The sequence below is a fragment of the Trachinotus anak genome, unplaced genomic scaffold (assembly GCF_046630095.1).
Source record: "Trachinotus anak isolate AG129_WGS33_773 ecotype Australia unplaced genomic scaffold, CSIRO_AGI_Tana_v1 ptg000015l, whole genome shotgun sequence".
Lineage (NCBI taxonomy): Eukaryota > Metazoa > Chordata > Actinopteri > Carangiformes > Carangidae > Trachinotus > Trachinotus anak.
The window spans coordinates 844,703-871,435 of NW_027273866.1; the positions used below are offsets into that span (position 1 = coordinate 844,703).

At 40.5% G+C, this 26,733-nt stretch overlaps 1 protein-coding gene across 1 annotated transcript in view; it reads left to right on the plus strand.

Moving 5' to 3' along the window:
* The window catches only part of dlgap2a (discs, large (Drosophila) homolog-associated protein 2a), a 158,628-nt gene that overhangs the window by 116,718 nt on the left and 15,177 nt on the right, over nt 1–26,733 (plus strand). The window contains exons 5-10 of the mRNA XM_071497933.1: nt 174–388; nt 8,449–8,517; nt 9,703–9,862; nt 10,752–10,968; nt 18,473–18,532; nt 24,277–24,662. Coding sequence (XP_071354034.1) covers nt 174–388; nt 8,449–8,517; nt 9,703–9,862; nt 10,752–10,968; nt 18,473–18,532; nt 24,277–24,662 — 1,107 coding nt within the window. The remainder of the gene's footprint in view (nt 1–173; nt 389–8,448; nt 8,518–9,702; nt 9,863–10,751; nt 10,969–18,472; nt 18,533–24,276; nt 24,663–26,733) is intronic.

Genomic DNA, 26,733 nt, shown 5'->3' on the forward strand with positions numbered 1-26,733 from the left:
GCAACTAAATAGACAGATGAGACTGAGATTGACTAATTTCCTGTGTGGGAGTTATATCTCATCTAAAAATGACCCGCCATTAAAAGCACAGCATCAAAACTACTACATCAGATATGTTGTGTACATGTCTACAAACCAGTATGTGTGTCCTTGTCCCCCACCGTTCCACCCAGGTGCCCCAGGATGAGTGGGGGGGTTACCCTGGCGGTGGGAAGGATGACGAGATCCCTTGTCGTCGGATGCGGAGCAGCAGCTATGTTAAAGCCATGGGGGATGAGGAGAGCGGAGAGTCGGACTCCAGCCCCAAGACATCGCCTCAGAGGTCGGTGCGGCCAGATGCCCTGGTCAAGGCCATCATCAGACCCAGGGACCTGTTGGACTCTCAGAGGTACAACCCACTCAAGTTAAAGTAGTTTGGCTCTTTATTTGGTTTCCTTTTTATCTGCCATGTCCTTGTTTATTTATTCACTGCCTGCAGTGTAGATGGCGCAAAGCGAACACCCTCACCATCTTAACACCATCTAAACAAGTCTTGTTTTGTATCTTGAAATTTTAAATCAATCATGTGACGATAATTGTGTGATTAAATCAACTAGAATTACAGAAGCCCAGAGAGGCAAGAGAGCAAAAAATTCTGGTAATTAATTTTAGTCTGATCTAAATTGTTTTATTTGTTTATGATTGTCTCATAAGAGCAGGGAATAGAATATTTTTCCAAGATTATCTTTATAAGTCTAAGTTTTCTTTGTTTTTTCATTGGTGAAAACAGGTGAAAAAAAGTTTTGGCAGGAAATATGTCAGGATTTCTGTTATGTTTTTTGTAAAAATGATCTTGGAAAACTTTTTTTTTTATCATTTCCCTTTCTCAGACTGGAATAATCTCAATGCATTAAGGCTGTATTGTATTATTTTTAAGATAGACTGTGTTTTATTTAATATTAATTATTATATTATACTATTATATTATAATAGTGCAGCTGTTCTCAGCTTCGTATCTGTTCATTTTCTGAGCAAGACCATGCTTGTCTTTTATTTGCTAATTTACATTCCCTATAGCAGTGTTGACAGTTCTCTTGTTGTACGGCCTTACCACTACATCAGTGTCAAACACTTGATAGCTGAACTCTGTACTCATTCAAATCCCTTTATGGATATTCATATCAGTGTCTTGAACTGTGAGAAAGTGTTCAGCGAGTTCTTCTGGGATGCGCCCTGTTACTTGCTGAGGAAATAGAGGGCTTTTGTTTTGGTTGCTCAGCGGCGGAAGAAAACACTCATAAGAGGATTACAGGATGAGATGAGCCAAAGACAATGTCACAGGAAAATAAACGCAAGAAATTATGTTATGGAGAGATAGAAGAAGAGTTGCTATGATTACAGCATTAACAGATCCATTAGATCAGAATTAAATTTGATAATTGAGAACTTGTATCAAGGAAAAAGAGTTATGTAGCCTCACCTGCAGTAACGGCTTTTCCCCTAAAGGGATTTGCCGGAATGTGTTATCACCAACATAAATATTCAGATTATCTGCTGTACTTACTTTTTATATGTCCAGTGCCAATTATAGTGGAATGAGATACAGTGATGATACACTGCAGGCGTTACTCTAAAGCTGTTTGAGGTCAGAAGTGGATTCCCTTGTCTACTCTGCTTCTTTTGCTGTGTGTTGTATGTACTGATAATTGTCGGCTCTGTTGTCGGCTCTGTCTCTCAGCTGTTCCTGTTTTCGCCTCACCTTCTGTAGCACCTCACTTCCTATCTCCATCTTTGTTTCATTCATTTCCAGCCCAGTCCACTTAAATGTGGTACTGACCACACCACCAACCACAAATACAGAGATAGAAACATATAGATAGATGGATGTTGCCACCACCTGTCACATTTACTCAGTTTGTTAAAAAAAAAAAAAAAAAAAATCCATTCAGCATGTTTGGATATTTGTTTTTCATTTTTGAATCCATAAGTGAAACTATTAACATGTTATTTATCGTCTTATTTTACTGCCTATTGTGGTTTTAAATTGTATTGTTATTGTACTTCAGACACTGAATTATTGCATTGCGTGTGACAGATTCATCTTTTCCAGAGTCATTATTTTAAAGGTGGCAATATGAGAAAGCAAATTCACTTTTGTTCCCCCTTCAAAGGGTCCTATTCCTCTTTGTGTGCTGCAGATTGTGCAAACAGTAATTACAGATATCTATTTTAATAATATAACAATTTAAAAAATATCCCCAGCCCTCGTCTTTCAAAGCACAATCTTTTTATCTGTCTTTCCTCTGCTTCGTCAGCTGTGCACACTGAGTGCATTTACCAGTCAAGGTTTAAGTTCACTGTGGAGGTTTCCATTAAAGGCCTTTAGCAGAAACTTAAAGAGCAGCACAACTGATTTTATTTTTTCATCTGGTTTTTCCCTTTATTTTTTTTTTATTTCTTTTTCAAGTAACTTACAGCACTTTGAATGACCTCAGAGCTTTTTAATCAAAGGCATCTGACAAAAAGCATAGTCAGGATTAAAGACAATTGATTTCTGGTAATCATTTGCAGTTTGAAGTTGCTTTAAGAGGAATATGCTTTTAGTATATTTCGTGGGCCCTGCTTTCTTTATGACCAATATAATAACCTGTTTTCTTTCACATTTGTTAAAAAAAAATGTGGACTCTAGCACTTGGGTGATGAAAGAAAGTAGTTTGGTTTGGTTTCCATTATGTGGAAGTTGCCATATATGACTGGAAATATCAAAAGCCAGTGAGAGTAAGTGTTAACAGTGAAAGCAACAACCTTGTCTGATCTCGATTAATTTGACATTAAAAGTGACAGTTATGTAAATATTGAATGAGTTGGGAGTGGTATAAATGTTGCAATTAATCCAATGCTATTAATAAAAAATACTGATGTTGTGCTAAATTCATTTGGTCTAAATAGACAAAATCTGTGTCACTCCACCAGAGTCTCTCCTTTCAGTGTCGTGGTAGAAAGGCACACACAACAACTTATTGCGCAGCTCAGGGAATCACTGACACTATAATCCAAGACATGTTTAGACACCTTCCTCTTCTAATATTAACTGGCTAAGCTGGTATAAGCATTATTCTATCAATGTCAGATATTTAATTATCTCTCAATATTAGATGTTAAGTAAATATTTGGGCTGAGAGGGAGGAAAAGGAAGCACATGAATAGATGTGTACTGTGGTCCAAACACAAGTCACATCAAATATCTGAAAACAATGTGCGGACTTGTAAAAATGGACAATGTAATAACAGAGGATCACAATGTGACCATAGCCTGTTTCATTCCACGCAGTGCACTTTACTCAGGCAGGTTTCCTGGACTGTGTAGAAAGACTCTTCCCTGTTGCAGCTTCTGCATAAGCCTCTCTTTATTTGCCCAGAGGCAAATAATGTGACATAAATTGTAGACATTATGCAAAGACGGCCTTGTGTCTGACCTCAGTGTAGACTGCAGCCTGTGACACACACATAGCTACAGTATATAACATCAGACAGTCACAGCAAGAGACAGTGATACACATACTGACTAACACCGATGATTCCCTCACTCTTATTGTCATGTCCTCATCTCTTACACTTCACAAAGCCGAACCCATGCTCACTGCCATTCAGCAGACATTTTTAAATTCCTCCCTTGTCGTACAGAACGACTTTTTACCTGGAACCACAGCGAGCAACACCCACAGAACCGCCTAATACACATCGCCACTGTTAACCTGACCCTGGTGGAAACACATACACAAAAACAGAATTTATGATGAGCATCTGTGGCAGAGTGTTCATGACGTGTCTCTGCAGGATATCAGGAGACAGAAGCAGGACAGCAGAGATCCAGATCCAGCTTTTGCTGTCAAACAGTTTCTGTTTTTGCCTACGTACTGTAGTAAGCCAGAGTTTCATTCCAGTGGATGTATGATGATAAATCGAAAGTTATGGATTGTGATCAGGCAGGATGATAATGATATTTGTCACAGAAGATGCAGTCGTTTGGCCTTTTTAGCAGCTCTTAACTCTTTCAGATTATGATGTATTGTATGAGGGTGCCACGTTGAAGTATGCTCCTTTTTCCACATCTTCCAAAGCTTTCCCTGGCTATCCATTTTGAATAGCTGTAAACAGTGAATGATTTATGAGGAAGCAACCGCAGGAAGGGCTATCAGTTGCAGTTATTGTACTCCAAGGACCCTCTGAATAATGGCTCTCTCAGTGGTTATACTGAGATTTTGCTGGGCTCTGCCGTAAGGAAGATATTGACCAGCATGGATCAGGCTGTGTGGCCAGCCTCTGAGTCCATTGACAGCGGCAGCAGCGTTATTGAGTCTGGAAGAGAAGGTTTGTTGTTGCATTCATTTGAAACACCAGGATTGTCCCCAAGGGTGTCATTACTGTAGAGTCCTGATACTCCCCTGAACCCACTCTAAGAATGATGCCATAATGTGGTATCTGTCCTCTTGGATTGAGCTGGCCATATATATATATATATATATATATATATATATATATATATATAGTGCTAGACCAATAAAGTGCTAGACCCGAATCAGTTTGTTAGTGAATCTCAGATATACAGTATGTTGGTATTGAAATTACACAAGAAAAATAGAAGAGTAGAAGATATGTGTGGGTTTCTTAATTACATACTTTACCCAAAAGAGAGTACTGGCAAGTTTATTATTCAACTGTAAAATGTCCCACTCGTTAGATATGTCGGTCCCAACTCTTTAAAAGCTAATTTAAGAGATAAGAGGAGATCATATTTTATTGACCACAGGAGGAATATTTAGCTTGACAGCAGGACAAGAAGGCCAGTAACACTGATAGTAACAGAATACAGATAAGAAGAATTATAAAACATCAAAGTTAGAAAGCTTATATAAAATATGTTACCCTAGTTTGTATAAATGTATTGGCAAAATTGATACAGTACCCTATATTTTGAATGAATACGGTGGTCTTATTTGTATTATCTGCTTTTTATTTAAAAGGAAAAAAAGGTATATCAGCAAATATCATAATCATTTTTATACCTTCAAATCAGCAAATCAGCAAAAGAAGCACCGCCGCACGTATTCAGGCGCACATAAAAAGCTCTGCGTTATACATTCATGAGGTTAAGCCTGCGAATATTCTCATTTGTCCAGGTCATAGTATCTCATGAGGTTATTACAAAGATCAGCTCTACATGTGATCAAAAAAGAAGTAGCAGACTCGCTTGTTGACCGTTGTGAAGAAATGCACTTCTAGTATGAACAGCCAGCTACTGTTCACACAACACCAAATCTTAGGGTTCCTCCAACTGCTAAATCCCACTTTAAACCCCTGTTTAAGTGTTACAGTTGAGTTTTGCTGCAGTAGACAGAGCTTTATTTGGAATAATCTGAAAGCTGAAAACATGGACTTCAAAGTGCTGCAAGAGATGACACTTACTCCCATAAATCAGCTTACATGAAAGGGCACACTCATGTTTGTAAATGTGGCTGCGCTGTGATTGTTTCACCAAAGAATACCAAAGTGAAAGGAAACCAAACAGCAGTGAGATCGGCTTTTACAGAGAAAAGGGGAATCACTCTGTTTTTCTGGCAACAACAGTTTTACACGTAAATTTTAAATCACCTATTTGGATGAAGATATTCTTGACTTTATGTAGACCTAAATAGGATTTAATTTGGATACAGTTTACATAAAAGTCCTGCACAGCATCTTTTTAAATATGTATTATTATTATCAGATTGGCTGCAGAGTTTCTAAATCTTTCATCATTTGTTCAGAAGTGTGGCTATTTTCAATTTATTATTTTTTTTTTTTTTGGCACCACAGCACCATGGTCCATATCAAGTACTGTTTTGAGTCCACACATAAGAGTCACCACAGATCCGATTGCCACCTGACATGAGAGCTCTCATGCTATTATGCTTCATCGGGCTTGTTGGGATGGAATTAGATTGGATTCAAGACAGATGTGGCGTAGGTTGGATTTCCTCTGCACTTGTAGCAATTTAACATCCCGCTGGGGCATTCAGATGGGCCAAACACAAATTTGACAGCAGCAACTCCTTGAAGCAAATCATGTTAAAGTGAGAACAGGCTGTCAGGTTGTGTCACCTCCCTCCATCTTTCCCTTTTTCAACATCTCTTACGCACTCGCGGTTGACAGGGTAGCCTCCTTGTTCATCTCCCCAGTAAAGAATACGTCACAGTCATGGGCTCACTGAGCTGGAACAGCCTGTGCACTAGAAGCAAAGTTAGAAGTCGATGATTGTTTTAATTAATAACCACTTACACCCCCCCCCCCCCCCCAATTACAACTTCACCCTCAGGTCCTGTATGTCCTACAGAGCCGACAGCAATGATAAATTGAATATGAATCTGCTTCTTTTTTTTTTCTTTTTTTTTTTTTGCTGTAGAGGGGTCCTGCCAAAGATGTTTAAAGAATGTTTTAATGATGATGGGAACTGAATGGCAAATTTCACTGTTATCCATTAGCATAATGAGTCACTGAGTCAATCAGTAATGACACGTTATGTTTGATAACGGGTTGCATTGACACACATGCACAGAAGAACATCAACATCAATCTCCAGCAACTTAACCTCTCTTTCAATGACTGAGGGCCACAAGCTGTTCAATCAGAGCCATTTCTGTCAGTTTCTAAAATAACTCACGTTTGTTTGCCTCCCATTCATGATTCGCTTCTCCACTATAATTAAACACTGGCAAAGCATTCAATAAGTCTTTAGTTGACATAATGTAATTACTCATTCAAACAGCATTCGGTATGAGCATTTCTCCCTTGAATCTCAAGGTCAAAGCAGAATTCCAATCCATTGATTTGTTGCTGTTTGAGATGTGTCATGCATAGTTAGGCTGACTTCCTCCTTCCAAGACTTTTTCTTAACACTTCTTATTCAACCCCTGTGAATAAAGCACAATTTTTGTCCTGTTACCTAATTTTTTGGATTCAAAAACATGGTAACTGCTTGTATACGACTTGTGAAATGTATTAAACATCAGTAGCATTACATTCACCTTTTGGTTTCCTTCCCAAGATGAGAGTCAATCCTCTTGTTATCGTCCTCCTCATTGAGAACCATTGGGAAGATATAATTGCTCACCATAGAGCTTTGCAGTGCATTATTTACTCCATTGGCCTGTTCTGAACTAGCAGACATATTTCACCTCGGTCTCTGTTTGGCCTCACAAACCCTTTGCTCACAGGTTTGTATGTTTTGTTATTGCATGTGTTAACCTTTTTGCAAATACTTCTATCCTTCAGCAAACTGTTTTTCATGCCTCAGGTGTGTCCTCCATCTTTGTTTTTTCTAAACAATATGTCGTGTTTAATGAATTGCCTTACTTTGAACCTGTCTCCTCAGAAAGGCACACTTTGTTTAACCCCTGAAGAGTACTTTCAGTAGCAACATGTAAGGCGGAGAGTCTGAAAGTCCCATCATCCCTTGCCTAAATATTGGCCAACTATGGAAATGCAAATGAAAGTGAAACATTTATGGATGCCTATAGGGGACTATATTAAAATGATAATGTAAAATTGAAATTCTCATTTTAATATGGTCACAGAATGCCCTACAAGTATGCAAAAATTAAAATGCAAATTCTGTTATTGCATTTTCATTTTAACTTTTACTCAAATAACACATACATATGTGGTATAATTATAACGCTATTGTGGAATTACATTTAATTTTTTAAATTTACATTTCATCATTTTAATATTGTCCCCCATAGGCCTCCATAGACATTTGAGGAAATTTACTGTGGCATGATTTGATAAAGGACCAATGCATTCTAAAAACAGCCATCCTTCACTCATCTTACGATAATATACATCTCTACAGGCAGGGAGGGTATGGGTTAAGTATGCTTGGGTTATGCCTCAGCCAGTGCACTTACATCTGATCTTGTCAGCTAAAAGCTCTGCTAAGTTTTATTGCTCAGGGAAGGACTTTAGGTAGTTTTTTTTTTTTTTTTCTAATTCTCATTTGGCTCAATTAACTCAATCTAATTACCCACACAGGGAAAGGATGCGTGGTTTATGGTGTAATCTAACTGTTTTTTTTGTGTGCAGCTTTTCATTATCAAGTGCTTTGTTATCATTTTTGGCTGGTGCGACAGAACTCATAACATACTCCTCATTACGTCACTTGCGTGTATCATCCAGAGGATATTACCTTGACCAGGCAAAGCTATCTGCATTCTACATGTACTGTAACTGTAACATTCTCCTACTTGTACCATCACACAAAGGCCATGTCGGTCCTATTGTATCACCCTAATGTTTGCAGCACTTTGGTGAAAAACCCCAAGCAAACATTCAGTGCACCACAGTTACATTGGACTTGTACCCAGTGACGTCACATCCATCCAACTCCCACTTGTGGGACCCAATAACTCTGTTTTCTTCTCTACCCACAGCTCTTACCGCCTGGATAAAATCAACAGTGACATGCGTAACTACATCACCAATTTTGCTGCAGACTTAAGGTGAATACAGGCTCAGCGCCTCCCCTCCCCTTACCGCTCTGTTGCTGCCATGTTGCAGTGGTCAGACGTAGGAGCCAGCTGGCTTGCTGCCCTGCTGACATACTCAATATGGATGCCTCACGGAGCAAACACTCAAGACCAGTCAGTGAGAGGTCACCTGGGGCAATCTGCTCATACTGACAGCATAAGGCACTGTTAAACACAATATAGATATGATTTGATTCACTGCTATACATTATACCAGCATGGCAATAAATGACTTTCTTATATTAAAGATGAAAGCGACATTGTTACACTGTGTGTTTAGAGAGATAACCACATTATTTAAGAGATAGGACTTCTTCCCATTAACAGCTTTTTCACTTTTACCACTTCATTCAGACGTAATCTCTGGTGTTTCTGCTCTGGGATGTCTTTGGATGTCTAGAAGGTTGCTATTGCTTTGCAAATACACACAGCCTTGCTACAGCATGACAAGATGGATTGGGAGACTTTTAATCACACTGGCATTTTCCTCGCTGCCAAACACCAACGTTTATCTCTATAAAAAGCCCAGAAAATGTTTACTCATCCCTGCGTGCCATTACAAATAGATCTGGCAGAGGGAACCTCACTTTGGTATTCCTAATGTGTCTCACATAGTATTCTTTAGTTGACTTAAAGCACATTCCTTCCTCCGTACCTTTCTGTTCATCTTCTCTCCAGCAGATTTCTAACCAGACATGGGTTTCTGAGCATCTCTCCTGGCCTTCTGGGGCAGCACATGTAATTGACCTGGCCGACACCAGGGTCCTCTCTGAAGTGCTTGCTTGCTAACTAGCTCCTGATTTGCATTTCCCTCATTTCCAAGAATTGATTGGATGTTTCAGCACCAGCGAAATCGAACTACCTTTTTAAGGACACCAGTGAACACATCAGTGTAGTCGGGGAGAAACACAAAAAGAGAGGCACCTCTCTTGGGAGACACATTGTCCTAACCAGTCTCCCTCTCAAGTTCAGGTTACCCAGAGGAGCCCCACTGTGCTTAATAGCACTTAATTGTTTTTGTGATTATGTGACACCTGTAGCCACTAGTCAAACTACCTGATCATTAGTTAAATCATATTTAACTGGCCTGCTTAAGAAATCATCACCATGGCTGTAATCCCACACCTTGCCTGCTTCTCTTTTTCTCTCTCTGTTCAGTCAGAGCTACCACTTGCAAGCCACCAGGGACATGCACCCAAGCATTGCCCTGGATCCCTCTGCCAACTACAACTCGCCCAAGTTTCGCTCCAGGAACCAGAGCTATATGCGGGCCGTCAGCACCCTCAGTCAGGCTAGCTGTGTTAGCCAAGTGAGCCAGGTGAGTCTGCACATTTTCAATTAGGAAAGATTCTCAAATCCTAATGAAGAGCAGTGCTTCATACACTGCAGACAGCTGAGGGATGGAGCTAAAGGTAATAAAATGATTTCATCACACAGATCTTCATTTAAAACCCCAGATAAAGAGCAAAAAATGTCCTAGTCATAGATTTCTACCTCAATGGACCTCTTTTTTAGAGATTGTTTTTAAAACAAAGACACTGTTTTTTTCTGACTGCATTTTACTCACACCTGTTTTACATGGCAGGTCATTGCACACTGTCTGTCTGTATAAATTAAAGGACTTCAACAGGGGTTGTTGAGATATTCATCTCCCTTCTAAAAGAGAGGCTTATTGATTTGTTCAGAGTCAACTAAACTCCAACTAATTCCAAATACCAATAGAACAAGATGTTTATCTTTGATTCTGGGAATGGAGCAATGACCATCAGACCACTTTCTACTCTGTAAACATTCATTTGTGACGATTCAGTATCACACAAACATCTACACACACCATCCACATCACAATAGAAAACTGAAATTGTTCTTGTCAACAAATCAAACATCAAACTGTGACCCTGACTTCATGAAAATTAACATCACGTTGTTTGGTTGTAAAGCTAGAGCCACTGCAGCAAAAGGACCCAGCCCACAGGGTCTACTACTGGCTACTGACATTATAAAAACACATTTTCCTTTATTTTCTCTGCTGCCTTTTGCACTCTAAAACATGTGCACCATTTGATTTTAGCAGCACACCTTGTATTTACTCAAAGGGACAGTGTCAGAGAACATGTCACGTTTTACAACAATAATAACAGATAAACAGAGAAATATCCTTACTGGCTTAACAATAGTAGCATGCTTATGACGTTTGTTTCTCACAGGTGAGTGAAACAGAAATAAATGGCCAGTTTGAGTCGGTGTGCGAGTCTGTGTTCAGTGAGGTGGAATCCCAGGCCATGGAGGCTTTGGACCTCCCTGGCTGCTTCCGAACCCGGAGCCACAGCTACCTGCGAGCCATCCAGGCTGGCTACTCCCAAGACGACGACTGCATCCCCCCCATAGCCTCTACTGTCACCTCCACTATCAGGTCCACTACAGGTAAGGACAATTGGACATAAAATTCATTTGCACAATACATCATGTGAAATGTCCTGGATGTTGGTATTTTTATTTGCTTAAGTACAAGTGACAAACTGATACCACAAGCTTACACTTGGCATTGACGTGTGGTAATGATGAATATAGAACAGTTAGCGCAAACTGGTTGTGCTGTCAAACAGCTTCATATCTTTGCATGAATCACTCCTGTATGTTTCCATTGTTTTTGATGGAGGTATGATTATAGTAGCTATCACTTGTGAGCTGTGCCAGTTCATCCTACTGTATTTTGGATACAGTGCTTCACCTGCTCATCCATTGGATGCATCAGAGAGTAAAGCTATGAACCCTATTGAAAATCACAAATGGAAATTGTGTGAAATAAAAATCAGGTCAGAATAAGGACATGACTGCTTTTTCCGCCACATTTTGGATGTCTGACTTTCTTTATGAGTCCACATGATGACACGAGTGAACATACTCACAGCTTTATTGCAAACTGGTCAAAGAAATGGTGAAATTGCTATATGCAAAGTATGCATTCTTTACTTGTAAACTCAGTTCACACTGTGCTGCAAACACTTAAATACCACAGCATAAATTATGAAATTTTTTCATCCACAGATTGTTCACGTAATAAAAATTATCTTGTCTCATTGCAAAACTCATGTCTACACACAAGGAGATCACATTACAACACTGCAAACTATTGTGTCTGGACTTGGATAATGGATAATGTAAAGCTGACGATGAATATATCGGTAACAGACTTGTCACTTTGGTTAGTCACATATATCACATATGCGAACTGCTGCAATAAATCTAAACCTACTCAGCTGACACGTGCATTTATTTCTGGTACTGAGCCTTGATTATAAATTGTAAGCTGCTGATGGTTTCAACAACTCCCATGATTGCTGGATTCACAGAGGAAATGATACGTCCTTGTACAGATGAAGAATGTGGGAAGAAAAGAAGACAAAGTGTCTGGGCAAGAAGTCTGAGCGGATTCCACCTCTTCCCACTGTAGATCCATGAACTAACAACATCAGTCAGACTACAATAGGGAGGGTTAGAGGTGTGGACATCTGGAGATGTGCTTATAATGAATTCTTCATACCTATAAATGTTTCCTTACACTGCTTTCTCAGTAAACTCAAATATCTTTGTATTTTTTAGATGCAGAGTTCGGTATGTGATGGATTCCGTCACTATTTTGGACATGGGGTAATTGGTGCTTTGAATCAATCGGTCAAACTGGACCTCACATTTTCAATAGGGTTCATACTATACTTCCTGATTTATGAGAAAAGGTTTTGAAGCTTTGCTCATCTTTGCCTCTTTTCATTGCACAAAGTACACTTTTCTTTACCTGAAAGCAGAAAAGCATGCAAGGATTGCTCTTACACCTCATTTATAAGAAATATTGTCCATTCTCTGTGATGTGTTCCGGGAGTTGGGAGTTTCAGCTTTGTGCACTGAAAAGATGTGAAGAATGCATGCTACAAATTAAAGTTGGGAAGGCAGTGTAAACCATTAATGGAAATGAGTCAAAATGGGTTACACTGGTATTCAACACTGTAATGATATTACAGATTATTAAGATGATGGTTTAAAAATTCTTTATCATACATCTATGGTATACAGATTAGCAAATTGAGGCACTATTCATAAGGTTGGCGCCTAATTGTTGCAGATTTCTGCTATTATCTTATTTTGACTCATGGCATTCAGTGCATGATTTGATGTTATTGCTTTGTGGCAATTAAAAGCACATTCTCTCCAGCTGCTCACACCTTTGGCCATATTACAGATACATATTTACATTTGTCTTCCAGACAGAAATTATGTGCAGGATGACTCTTGTTTACCCGACCAGACCAGTATACATGAGGATCTGGCAGACACAGTCCCTTTGGCTCATGATGATCTAGGCTGCCCCATCAGAAGAGACAGGCTTTACCAACAAGATAACATGGGGGCTACAGCAAAACCTCTGTCAGGACCACCTGTCTCTCCAAGCCTCTTCAGATCGCCCCGATCTAGTGCCCCAGAACGGCCATCACCAAAAGCCATCCAAGCCAGTATCAAAGAGTCGGCTACCCTGGCTGCAGCTATCAGCATGCAGTGGAAGGAAGAGGTCTCAGCCATGCGTCGGGAGCTTGCTGAACTCAGGAGGGACCTCTGTAAAGAACTTCGTGCTTTCAACAGTAATTTCAACACTTTCACACAGCATTACAACACTTGGTCTCCCCAAGGTGGTCACATGGCAGCAGGAGCTGGGGTAGGTTTAGGCGGAGGAGTTGGAGCTGGGACAGGGACAGGAGCAAGGGCAGCGTCAGGGACAGGGACTGGGGTAGGGGAGGGAGCAGGTACAGGAGCAGGAGGACTTGGAACCTCTACAGTAGATAGAGGCACTGGGGGAGCTAGAGAGAAGAAACCACAAGTATCCAAAGTGTCTGTGGGAACCCAGGCCAGAAGCAAGGTCCTTGTCCGGCAAAGTACTGCAGATGCAGCCGTCAATTGTCCAGAGGAGAAGGATGAAAAGAAAGGCGCCCGCCGAAATCTACCAAAACAGCTCTCAATGGACCCAAGCATTCTTGCCTGTCCACAGTCAATGTATGTGGAGAGTGCCATACCTCTTTCTTTGGATCCAATACTTACAGGCTCTGTTAGAACACAACTCGAGCCATTTGACTTGACTTCTGTGCCCTCTTCAGCTAAACTAGAACCAAAACCAGAGCTGTCAGACCATGCAATTGTGAGCTCATCTGACATTGCCACTAGTGAGCCAGCCGCCACTCATGGTGCAGAGCCTATTCCATCCAAAACAGCCCCTGAGATGCCCCAGGATTCAGTGACAGTGGAACGTGAAATGATAATGATTCCACAGCTAATAAATATAGACCCAGCTAAGGAGTCCCACTCAGATATTGAACCATCTCACCCTGATGACATAAAATCTCCAGATGCAGATCTAATTGAAACAGATAAGATACAGCTACCATATCCAGTCCCTGTAGTTACTGTGTCTCCACCAGAAGAACATGATTATGATGTCATGTCAGATTCAGAGTCGCCAGATCCCAACACTGTGAACAAGCCAGATCCAGTGTCTCAAGATCCTACAACTGTGTCTTTGCCATATTCAGGATTAGAAGATCCTGATCCTGCAGAATCTACAGAATTAGAACCAAAACCATCAGATTTATCCGCAGTGTCTTCAAATGACCCAATTAATCAAGGGCCATTCTCAGCTTGTGATGCACCCTCACTTGATCTTGATACTGTTACACCATGTAATTTAGAGACTGACATCAGTTGTCCATCCATTGTGGTGTCAGAGTACCTGGACACAGAATCTCCTGCAAGTCCAACTGACATTGACACAAATCCAGATCCCATTATCACCCTTCCAGATTATCCTTCTGATCCTCCAACAGAGCAAATGACATCGGTCTCAACCTTTGCTTCCAGTTCAGTAGAAGCTCAGCCAAACATAGAACAAGAGTCCCAAGACTCAGAGTGGCCACCCCTTCCAGAACCCCTGGATACCACCACTATATATCACGCTGATCTGGTCCACTTTGACCTAGTCATGCTGACTTCCCTAGATCAAGATGATCTTGACTCAGTATTCATGGACCCTGAACCAGAACCGTTTGACCTGAGTGTTGACTCTCCATCTAATGCTGAGGATTTTGACCCAACCTTATACCACACAGATTGTCCAAGTTCACCCATACCCACTGTTGACCCTACCCTGTGCCCCTTGGATCCTTCACAGTCACCAGAATCCGTCTCTTCAGATCCAGCTATGGAGAATCACCAAGCTCACTTGCCTCAGGGCATAGAAGTCACACTACCACATGTCACTGTCACAATATCCCCTCCTAGTTCAGTATCCCCAGATACATCACTGGAGATAGACTTTGGACCCACAAGTCCAGACCCAGATCCTATTCCACCAGATACAGATCCATTGCCACCAGATCTCGAAGTCCTACCCTCAGTGGAACAGACACACATGGACCCAGATGATATTATGGTATATCAGGAGCATGGGGAACATGCAGAGGAAGAGACCTTAGGTAGTCCAGGGAGGTCCTCAAGTGAAAAAGCCTTTTTGTGGCACAGGTGGCAGAAGAGGGGCCATAGACGAGAATCAATGCGCAGGAGTGCCAGTGTGGAACTATGGAGCGGTAGATATGAGTACAACAGTGCAGAAATCACATACGTGTCTCTCACTCTGTGAGTTCATACCTCATTCTCAGCAGACAAAATGTAGCTCTAAGTATATTTATATAGCTTAATCTAAATGCCATGTAATCATTGGCATTCAAGCAAGGACTTCCCTATATACAAGCCTGCAGTAAAATTCCAGGAGAAAAGACTGCATCAGTAGCAGCAAAAAAACTATATATCATTGACTGCAAGAATGCGATGACCCCTCTGTGGTGACAAATGTCCTGATCAATGACGCTTCAAAAGAAAGCAGTGTGAACTTGAAGCCTGTTGCCACCACTGATGTGAATTATCTTCCAGGACAGTACTGCTTATTTCAGAGTACCTTTTTTAATCACTGTAATGAATGTTCCTGTTGAGTCAGTGGATTACATGAAAGACATTTTACGCATCTATTTTAAGACTCTTTTGGAGCTATATTATAGACTATGGACAAGATGGCCTTATGTGTACGAGGTCCAGACAATCCTTGCAATGATAATGGAAACTTTCCATTTCTTGACTTGTTTTGGGCTCCGTGTTTATTGTCACTCCAGAGTGGGGTGAAGTAAATCTTGGCAGTTATCATATAACTATAAGGACATACTGTTTACTATGTGAGCTGTTGGATGGACTCTGCAGTTATAAAGAACGAGGACATGAAGCCGTGGAATGATGTTTGCACAATCATAGACAGAGCTGGAATCCTGTACTGTTCATTTGTTGGGAAAATAACCTGCATCACTCACACTCATGCTCAAATATAATTACAAAGCAGTACAGTTATAGTATGTAGCCTCACAAGCCCAATGTTACCTACATGCACATACACTACCAAACATACAGCACATACTTTACACTCACATCTTTGCTGGACAATAAGTATAAAGATAAATTTATTAAAAAAAAAAAAAAAAAAACACAGTAAATTGTGATTAAATTTGTCTGATAATCTGACTATAGTAATAATAGGCCTTGTTGAGAGGTATTTTTTACTGTAAGATATTAACTTAATGCTCAGGAATCAAAGACTGAGAATGTAATACAACTGGGACATAAGTGTAATGAAATGAATTGAATTGTGTTCCTTCCTGAAAAGGGGTGTACATCCTTGTGTGGCTATTTTTTTTTTAATGAGTGACAGTGAATGATGAAAATTATGTTGTAATGGTGCATGACTGCTGGCCTCAATATTTTGTGCATTTCATACACAGTGCCTCGCTGTAAGTATTTGGTTCTATTCATAGCTTAATTTTGATCAGTGCAATGAAAGGAGCCTACATAATGCCGAAGACATGGAATTCTGTTACCAGCAATGAACAGCTAAAAAGCCAGGCAAATCACAAGATATATCTGTGCTATCTATCCAATTAATGGGCTCTATATGGAATCATCCACTGAGGTCTGTGCTCTAATAAAGTGCACTGGAACAAAAAGAATCTTTCAGCTGAACATCAGTGAGCTACCAGAAAAGGATTTTCCTGAGTGTTGTTTTGAATTGAATATGCACAGAGCACTTCATGAAAGTTTTGCTAAATTGACTGAATCTGAAAGGTTTTCAAAGCGGTGGGAAGTCAATTAGTTTGTATTGTTTTATTCTTTCTGCTCATTTCACTGGCAAAAAAATGCGCCAGCCTTTTCCTCCCCGGACCCCTTCCACATTTAAATTTTCATTTGCAATATTGTTGTCTAGAAGTAGCACATAATTTAACCTGTCCTGCAGTCACATTATGTTTATTCATAAAATATAGTCTGAGAATAAACTGCGTCAGGATTCACTCATGCAATGAAAAGTACTGGCATGTGATAACAGGCTTTTTTTTCTACTGTGAACTTTTGCAACAAAGGGAAAGGTGCTGATGAGTAGTTGTGAAATCTCTGCTCAGCTGAAGGTGGGTTTTGAAGAGAAACTTTGATCCGTTGGCTGAACTGCGTTTGTTATAACACAGGATTTACTGTTATATTATTAAAAGGCCAATAAGCTGATGACCTCAATGGCATGTAAAACATGTGAACTGCCCCAATGTAGTTTACATAATTAAGTGGATTGCTTTCTGTATACATCCATTTTCATTTTATGTGACCTTACATTTTCAGGAGCATCTATTAGGGTGGTAACCTTTGCAGTAACACTTGAGTTCAAAGATACCAAATGTCATGATGAATACCTTTCACCTCACCAAGCACATTGCCACATATGGGGTGATTATACTCTCACTTGTTTCCATTGTTAGCCCTCTTTATTCATGATTTAAGAGTAAATCTGGCAAAGGTAAGAAGTCATACTGTACTTTTAAATCAGCGGCAAAAAAGGTTGAGTACTGCCCGAATTAAGCAGTAAAGCGTTCAAAAAATATATGCTAATTGGAAAGCATTTGAATACAAAATCATGAAAACTGAAAAAAAAAAAAGTTTCACGCTTGTCCTCTTGAAGACCTATTACCCTTTTTACACTGACATAGGCCTATCTGTAAGATGACACATGGACTTGCATGGACATGCAATTACTATTTCCAAGAATTGAACATGCCAAGAAAATGAAAAGTCACAGCTCATACCACACAACTAATTACCGTTGATTTCTGGTCAGCGCATCACACACACAGTTGCAGATGCAGGTCACCTGCAATAGTAACACCACACATGACTGCTAATCCACAGAACTAGACCTAAAGCGGAGTCTGATTTGTGGTTATTATTATTATATTATAGGATTTTTTTTCTTTGTCAGGGCACCTGTGTCAGGTCAGTAAGATCATGCTGGGAGCAGTGTCACAGACCCAGGTCAGATGATGTGTGTTGACCTGTTTACACCAATCTCAAACACAGGTCACTGCACTTGTCTGAAAGTGGTATACAATAAACATTAGATATGTATGAGCCTAATGAACATTCAAATATGAAAAAAAGTGTATAGGGAAGTAAACAGTATTTATGTGAATGCTGATTACTTATTCTATACCCTATCCCCTATACCTTAAGATTGCCTCAGTTGCTCTCTGAAGAAGATGCTCTTCTGAAACATGGTGCATTTAATACTGTGTGTTTTTATTGACTGACTTCCCGGTCAGTGTGCCTCCCTAGTGACAGCATGTTTAGGAAGAGTGTATTCTCTGTTGTGATTATGCTCTACATGCCACTGTGCAGGATGATCCTAATAGCCTGCATTCTCTCCCTGGGTCCACTCTTCCTTGTGTAATGTTAATAGATTGTACTGTACTGTATGTTTGGGCAGATGTGCCCATTCTTCTGAATGTCCACCCCACTCCCTTGTTTTCAGGAATCCAGTTCTGCCTTCCCTCCACCTGCAGCATTGATCGGACTCCCCAGCAAACCCCAGGTAAACCTGCTACCTGGGACATCCTCCATTGCTCCATATTAATGAATGCGCGAGACATTATTTTAATGAACCATGAGTTGTCCTGTGGCAAATTGCTCTGAAAATTATTTTTGAATAATGTTGAGTATATGCAGTTACTTCCATTTTCACAACTAAAGGAAGGAAAGGAACAAAGAAGAAAAGAAATGTTACCATATGATGAATGAGCTACAAGTTACCATGCAGTGAAAGCTATTTAACACTCTTATTTTGTAACTGGGAGTTTATAGGATAAATAACAACTCAGTTATACTAAAAAGACCTCCGTGTATTAATGCAGCTTGATCAGTTGTCAGTGTCTTCCCTTTGAGTTCTTTGAGCACAAACATCTGTCATTCACTCATAAAGAACTTGACCCTATAGTGGTTAGATTGACTGTAAAACACAGCTGTTCCACTACACCCACACTCTAAACCGTCCTGGTTTTTTGACTGAGAGAGACTATTGTCTTGATGGACTCTCAATTGTTGAGAGTGCTCTCTCTGCTGTCGCTTGACATATTTACGATTGCATCACTTTCTCAGTCCCGCCTCCATCCCAAAGTCTGCAGTATCACATGAACACAGACAAACATGCACACACCAACCTCTGGATGTTTCTTTTATTAGCTTCCATTTGGGCGTGTTGGTGATCCATCTAGTCGACAAGAGGCCCATTTGTTTTCTTGAAAGGGTGAGGTTAAGACCACAGTGACAATGCATCTAAGCGGTGACATGCAAATGCTCTTCTGCGTGCTACCAGCAGCTAAAGCAGGGAGGTTGTCTCCATTACAGACTGCGGCAGTCATTACTTATAGACCAACTCAGCAGTGTCATGAACAGCGGGACAACATCAGAGGCATTATAGGCGAGCAAAAAAGGAACGCCCTTGATCCACAGATCAAGAGGAACTAGCCATGAAATGACTACATTTGCCGCCACACGGGTGTTTTGTTTGTTGCAAACTGTGTTTTTGTTCCCATCGATCCTTAACACTGCTCAGGACACTTTTAAACTTTGGCAAACTATCCAGTGTTGGTTAAATAAACTTGAGAATGACTCCCCCTGCCTGATTGTTGTTATCTATTGTTTGCTATTTTTAAATTAATTTCTTTATTGTTTCTGGCTGCAACACTAGTGACAGTGCCAATAATGGAGCTCGCCATCCATCTTCCTCTCCCCTCCCTCCCTCCCTCCAGATCATCTGCATGTCCTTAAAAGCCTGCTGCAAAACAAACTGCAGCAGTTCCCTTACAGTGATAAATCCAATCGGGGAGAAAGACTCTTAACGACATGTCACTCAACTCCCTCCCAGATCCACCCTCATGTTAGCATACAAGCCAGTCCTGATAGATAGAGAGGTCCTAACAGAGATGGAGCGGTTGAATCAGTGCCTTTGTGTCTGGCGTTAATCAGCCTCACTGGCACAGTGGTTGCTGTTTCTGTGTGTGTCTATATGTGTATGTGTGTGAGAGAGAGAGATAAAACGGAGCCTTAGCACTGAATACATGTAACCTCCATCATTTAAACTGGACTCACTGTACATAATGTCTGTTGAAAATTCAGGAGACGTCTGTTCATCTTGCTGTTTGGCACATTGACAATTGAAAGCTAAATGACTTCATTCCAAACTAGAGTTAGTATGTTTATGATGTCATCTGTTAATCTGTGGTTTGCTTTGCACTGTACACAGTACACAGACCCAGAATCAGACTTGTACTCCTTCTACTCCTCAGTCTACCTTGCCCCAGGTATTTTAGGCTAACTTTATTCAGGAATATGTGAAAAGAGTGATGAGGTCAGAGCCTCGACAGCAGGTATCACCGCTGTACATATTCAGTGTTTACATTATCTGCTCTTTGTGAGACGGTTTACTGAACAAACTTTTAATAACTTTGGGAAAGCTGGTGTCATGACAAGTCCAGTTGAATTTTATTGAGGTCATGTGAAGAAAACGAACTGCATTTTTCCGTTCACACATTTCTCATTACATACTGAGAGAGGGAGCAGGATAATCTTCGCCATATTTCGATGTGACTGACGTGTTTATTTGAAGAGCTTTGTTATTTCCTGACAATCATTTACTTTAAATGTCATTTTTCTTTTTGAATAAATCTGAATCCTGATAGCTTTGCTGCCATCAGAGCGTGCTTGTTTGCTCACTGAATCTGATTCGCTCAACCTCTTATGTGTGCCACATTTTTTCCCCCCTGTCATGTGTCTCAATCCACTACAATGGCACGCCTACCAGTTTGAAAACCACTCATATAAGCTCAATAAGATAAAGTTAAAATTTTGGGCCTCTCTATAAAAAAAGAGTATGTAAGCGTGTTGCTAAGTTTACAACCAGCAACCAGCAAGTTCTCCAAATTTAAAGTCAAAATGCCAGTCAAAACACAGTACATGATACGGCATCTCATTTGATCATCACATCATCATCTCTATGTTCCTTTCAAAAATTGTTACAAATTACCACAGCAAGAATAAAACCATTTTCTTAGATCAGAAGGAAATGAGAAAGGGGTGACTCCCGTTTCCTTTGCTCCCAGTGGACAAAAATTAGAATCATACCCTGGACCTCCAAGAGCCCTGGTTCTTTGGGCTCTGGGTTTGGTCTCCCGCCTTATCTGGTCGGTGGTCCTGCCCCTGACTGACCATTTAACTGGTTTGGTAACAGTCCCACATGGTATGAGTGAGTGAGTGAGTGAGTGAGTGAGTGAGTGAGTGAGTGAGTGAGTGAGTGAGTGAGGTCACTTCAGATGAAAAATAAATGCTGAGTAATCCTGCCACTGCTAAGAGGGGGCAAGAATTCCCCCCCCCCCATCCCAAAATCCCCCACCCCCCTTTGCACGACTGGCTGGCTAATAATGGCTCTATTTTGGTCCTCCTGCTGAATCATGCCACCTGAACAGGTCATCTCTTTCCTCCCTTGATCTCTCCTCACTCCCCGATTTATCTCTGCACGCACGCGCACACACACACACACACACACACACACACACACACACACACACACACACATACACACACTCCTCTCCCTCGCCCTCTCTTCCTCTCCCCACAAATCCACCCTCCCTCCTGTTTCCTCTCTACATCTCTGTCTCCCCTCACCTCATCTTACTCACTAATGCATCTCCTCAGCCATGAGAAGTTAATTTTGTGAATGGACAGCAGCGTGCGTCATTAAGCCCCCGGAGCAGAACGCTTTTCACAGACCAGACGTCTCTAGCTATTTATAAGCACAACCACAATACGGGTGAGAGAGAGGCCAGAAGGTGTTGCAGGTTTTGAGGTGAAGCCTTGGGTTTTATTCTAAACATAAATGAAGCTCTTTCTAAAAAAGGGTTGCAAAGAAAAAAATCTGTCCCTTGTTTTAGACAACGGTGTGTTAGTTCTGAAATTGTGTTGCACGCGCAAAAGTGTAATTAGGTTGAAATGCTATTAATCTATGCCTTAACTTTTTGGGGGCCTGCATGAAGGATGCAGCTCATTAGAACTCAAAATAGATCCTGTTTTGGTCTCATAAGGATTTCCTTAATTGCTTTGTGTGATGTAAGCATTTGTAAGGCAGGAACAGAAACAAAGTTCAACACTGTTTGCCTCCTTGTCAGGGAAAACGATAACCCATAACTTAACCTGCAGCGTGGCTCAGTGTTATTCCTTTTTGCCCTCTTTCTTTCTTCCTTTCTTGGCTCCGAGGTACCTGGCACACTCTCAGCTTTGATCAGAACACACCAAACACAGCCTGTGCTTCAGATGTTTCGGCCTATAACTGCACCGAGCGAGCTCTTCTCTCAAAGCCTCCCTTGAAAATAAAGACACGTCAAAGCCTAGAAGGCGTTCATGACCCATTCCTCAGTCCATCTCTCTGTGGATTAAGTCCATATTCTCATTTGCACTTGAAAGAAAGTAATCCCCCCTCCCTCTGTCGTGAAATGGACAGAATAAGAAGATGAGAGTTGTCAGCCTTGCTTGAGCAGTACCTCCTCACCAGGATCCTCCACATGAGTGCTGTTGATTGCTTCTCTGGTTTTTCACTATCATCCAGGCCTTGGGTCACAGCGGCTTTGATGTTCTCTCTTTCTTCATTGATTCCATTATTTAAAAACTATATATTCATCGCAAAATCACAAAATGGTGCTCACATTTTCAACCATTCTCTCCCTTATCTGAGCACTGACAGTGAACAAAGGAGGAGGAAAAGGTTTCTGATATTTTTATCAATAATATCATCAGCAACAATAGAGAAACAGAAACATAAAACCCACCTTGCAAAATGTGTCATAAGTTATACTTTTATACATACTGTAGCAACCAGCTGTATTTTATAAAGTTGTGGAAACAAATAGTGTTTCTGCCCCATCATCATAATCACTATGATCTATTAGCTCACCACATATGCTAATGAGGTCATTGAGTAATGAAAGTGCATTAATGAAGTGGTAATATTAAGTGTCTTATAATAACTGGGTATGAATTTATGGTGTCCACTTGATGTTTCTGCCATATATTATCACGCTCAACTGGTCAAGTGGATACCGTGTGTCCGTACTGTAGCAGTTCAGGTTCGAACCCTGCCTGTCTATCTCTACTATCACTGAAAAAAAAAAAGACAAAATCCTAGTTAGAAAAGTCTGGAAAGGTCTCATAGCTTTATCATCTGATCAACTGCAAAGTAGGTTCATTACTAACTTGACAATCAAGCACTACTTTGAGAATTTCAGCAATATGGCATTATACAGCAATATGGCTGAGAGAGCTTAAGAAACTGCAACTTAAGAGAACATGTACAAAAATACAAAACACAAGCAAATGAAGAAAACATCTTCATCAATTTCCTAACACGTGTATCACAAATACTCACAACACAACAAAGACCGGAAAACATGCTGCAAGTAGCACAGACAACAAGCGTCTCCAGGGGACACAAAAAAGTGTTGAACCCAGCTGGGACATACTTGTTCTTTCAGTACAATTAACTCGGCTACAGAAGAACTCAAAATAAGAGTTCATCCCACAAACCGTCCTGCTTGTGAAAATACTAACTAGAGCTCTGAAGATGTATTAATCCGCAGCTGTGAAATAGTGCAGTCACTCCTATTTGAGAAACGATTTCTAGAACTACTTTTTTAAATGTAAAGTTATATTTTATCAGTTATATCAGTAAAGTTATTGTTTATCAGCCATTTTTTAAGATGTAAATTTGTAGACAATATTGAAAATATACAGTTGGATATTGCCAGCCTTATCCTTCTAAGGCATGTGTATGGTGGGATTGTCATTGATACTGTGGTGAGATGTCAGTGTTATTTTTTTTTTAAACTTATAACAGAAGGATGATGTGAAAGACTAGAGGGAATACTGATTTAGGCTTTGTACAATTCACCAGGATGGTTCAAAGATTCCCTTTTACTATTATGCAGGTTTGTAGTTTTTCTCATAGATCAAGCTTTATATATTATTTGTTTGTATGTCCATCGAGTCCTATTTGATTATTTTCAGATAAATTGATGGATTCAATTCTCTTTGGTGGGTTTAGGCAATTGTCCGATGTATTATAAAAGACCTAAAACCTAATTTTATCATCTATGAAATGCACTGTCTCAAACCAAAATCTTGAAAAAGAAATGATAGTTTTCACTTTCCATGATGCCAATGACACGTAATAACATGTTGTCAACATTGAAAATTACTTTTTTAATAATTATGTCTTTGTACCCTTTCCAGCCATCACCTACACACCCAACTACAAGAAGACCCCTCCTCCGGTCCCACCACGCACCACCTCCAAACCCCTCATCTCCATCACAGCCCAGAGCAGCACTGAGTCCACCCAGGATGCTTATCACGAGGGGAGGCACCCTCATGGCGGGATGTGGGCCCCTGATGGTCTCAGCCTGGGGCTGAGCCCAGGCAGGGCCCTCTATAACTCCACCGACAGCCTGGACAGCACTAAGGCTGTGACTATAGCCATGGAAGCAGCCGGAGTCATGGCTGGAAAAAGACACCCGTCAACAGACAGCCACAGCTCGGTGCTCACCTGTGACAAGGCCATCTTGGTGTCCAAGGCTGAGGAGTACCTCAAGACACCTCGATCGTCTATAGGGATACAGGTTAGTCCAGTCTCTGTGTGTGCTTTATGAAAAGATCTAAAGGAGCACTAAAATTCATACAACCTATGCATGGTTGCATAATGATACAGAATACTCTCACACACATGCGTTCGACTCAGAAACAGTGCTCTCTTTTCAGCAGCTAAAAATAGCAAGAGTGAGTCATATTACTGCAATCCATCAATTAAGATTCAACTCATGCTGGAGCAGGTTTTAGTGAATGATAGTTCACTCCATGGTTCATTCTCTCCCTCTCCACATACTGTACCTCTCTTTCCTTCTCCGTCCAATCTCATTCATGCTCCCTCTCTCCTTCTCTCTTCTTCTCTCCTTTCTTCCATGTTTACTTCTTTGTGCCTCTCCACCACTCTCTGTGATCTTACCTTGCTTTGTTTTCCTCATTCTTTGATACTGGCTGAGGCTCTGGCGTTGCTGATCTCATGTCACAGTCTAAAGGTTGCAGGTCTGCTGCAAAACAAAGAGAGAGGAATCTGTGGCAGCTCACATCATCACCTTTGGGCTCTTTATAGTATTTTATCAAAGCAAAATATCAAAGTTACTTTCTGAATTTGAGAATTTAAAAGTCATTGGTGGTATCTGTCATAATTTTACTTTTCTGTATTCTTTTATTGGTTCATATACTTTGCTCTTGACACCTCTTTATAGTCATGATCCTCCCCTCGTCCACATTTACTTTCATTTATTTATCTTTCCTGGGTGCACTAACTCAATTTTTAATTCTCTTTCCCACATATAAAACTATACATTCGCCAGCTCCCATCTCTGCTGATGGTCCAATTTGCATAGACAAATGCAAATCTGAACTCAGAGACCTTTCAAATATTTGAAGAAAAAAAAAAAGCATACCACTTCTATTCATCCATTCTGGAAGTCTTTGAATGTCGCTGGGTGCAGTTCAAGTTTCTTGCAAAAATAAATCAAGTGCACCTTAAAGGGTAAATGCTGAGTTTCTTTCAGCTGATATTAAGAAAGTCCTTTGGCACCCAAATTACACTGAAGCCACTGACTGTCAGATGTTACCGGGGAGTCAGCCAGCAAATAAATGATCCTTTCAAAGTCAAATGATCCTGCTACACTTGCTGCGTTGCATCACATTCAAACTTAGACATTATCCAGCAGCATGATTTACCCAGACATTACATTTCATCGTTATGTGTAAATGTGAAAACAGCCTCCAACACATTAGTTCTAGAGGGCTATTAAAATGATGTACTGGAATTCACTGTTTTAAAGAAACCTGGTTAGGTAGGAATGAAGTCATTGCTAAGTGTACTGCAAAGTGATCGCCTTAATTAAGGTGAAGGATTAAGAGAAATTCCATTAACACAGCTCAAGTGTCAAACAGACACATAACTATACTTAAAGTAAAGTACAGTTATACTTAAAGTATAAAGTATACTTAAGTATTGCTGTGGCAGGACTGCCTTAGAATGAAAAGAAAACATTTAGATGAGGAAACTCCATCACGGTCAACAGATTGTTAGACTTTTACTCACTTTTACTGACCAGAAAGACGGTACAGCACAGGTTCCACATGCATGTGGAGAGCAAAAATAAACCTGTGTCAGTATAGCCCAGATCAGACCCATCATCATTAATCACTGATGCATTTAAATGCAGCCTTGTTTCAAAAATTTGAGGGGACAAATTAGTTGATAAAAGCAAGTTTCACAGTAACCATTAATTTCCTGCCTCATGTAAACATTAAAAAACCCCACCTCATAGTGTATTCATTCATTTGCTCAGTGTCTCACTTGTATCATCTTACTACTCACTCAATGAGCAGATGACTCTTTACCCCGTCTCTGTCAGACACCTAATACCTCGCCCACGTACAGTTCTTACAGTTTCTGTTTCCTGTTAGTGAGAGTCAGAGTCAGCCATCCGAGGCAGATCTGCCACCTAACCACACTGATGAGTGCTAATTTTAAAGAGCAGAACTGCGACGTCAAAACCTCATTGTCATGCCTCACCAGACTTCACAGAGGGCGAAACGCAATCGAGGCACCATCTTTCCAAATCAGCAAACATGCAGCTCAGACTTTACCCC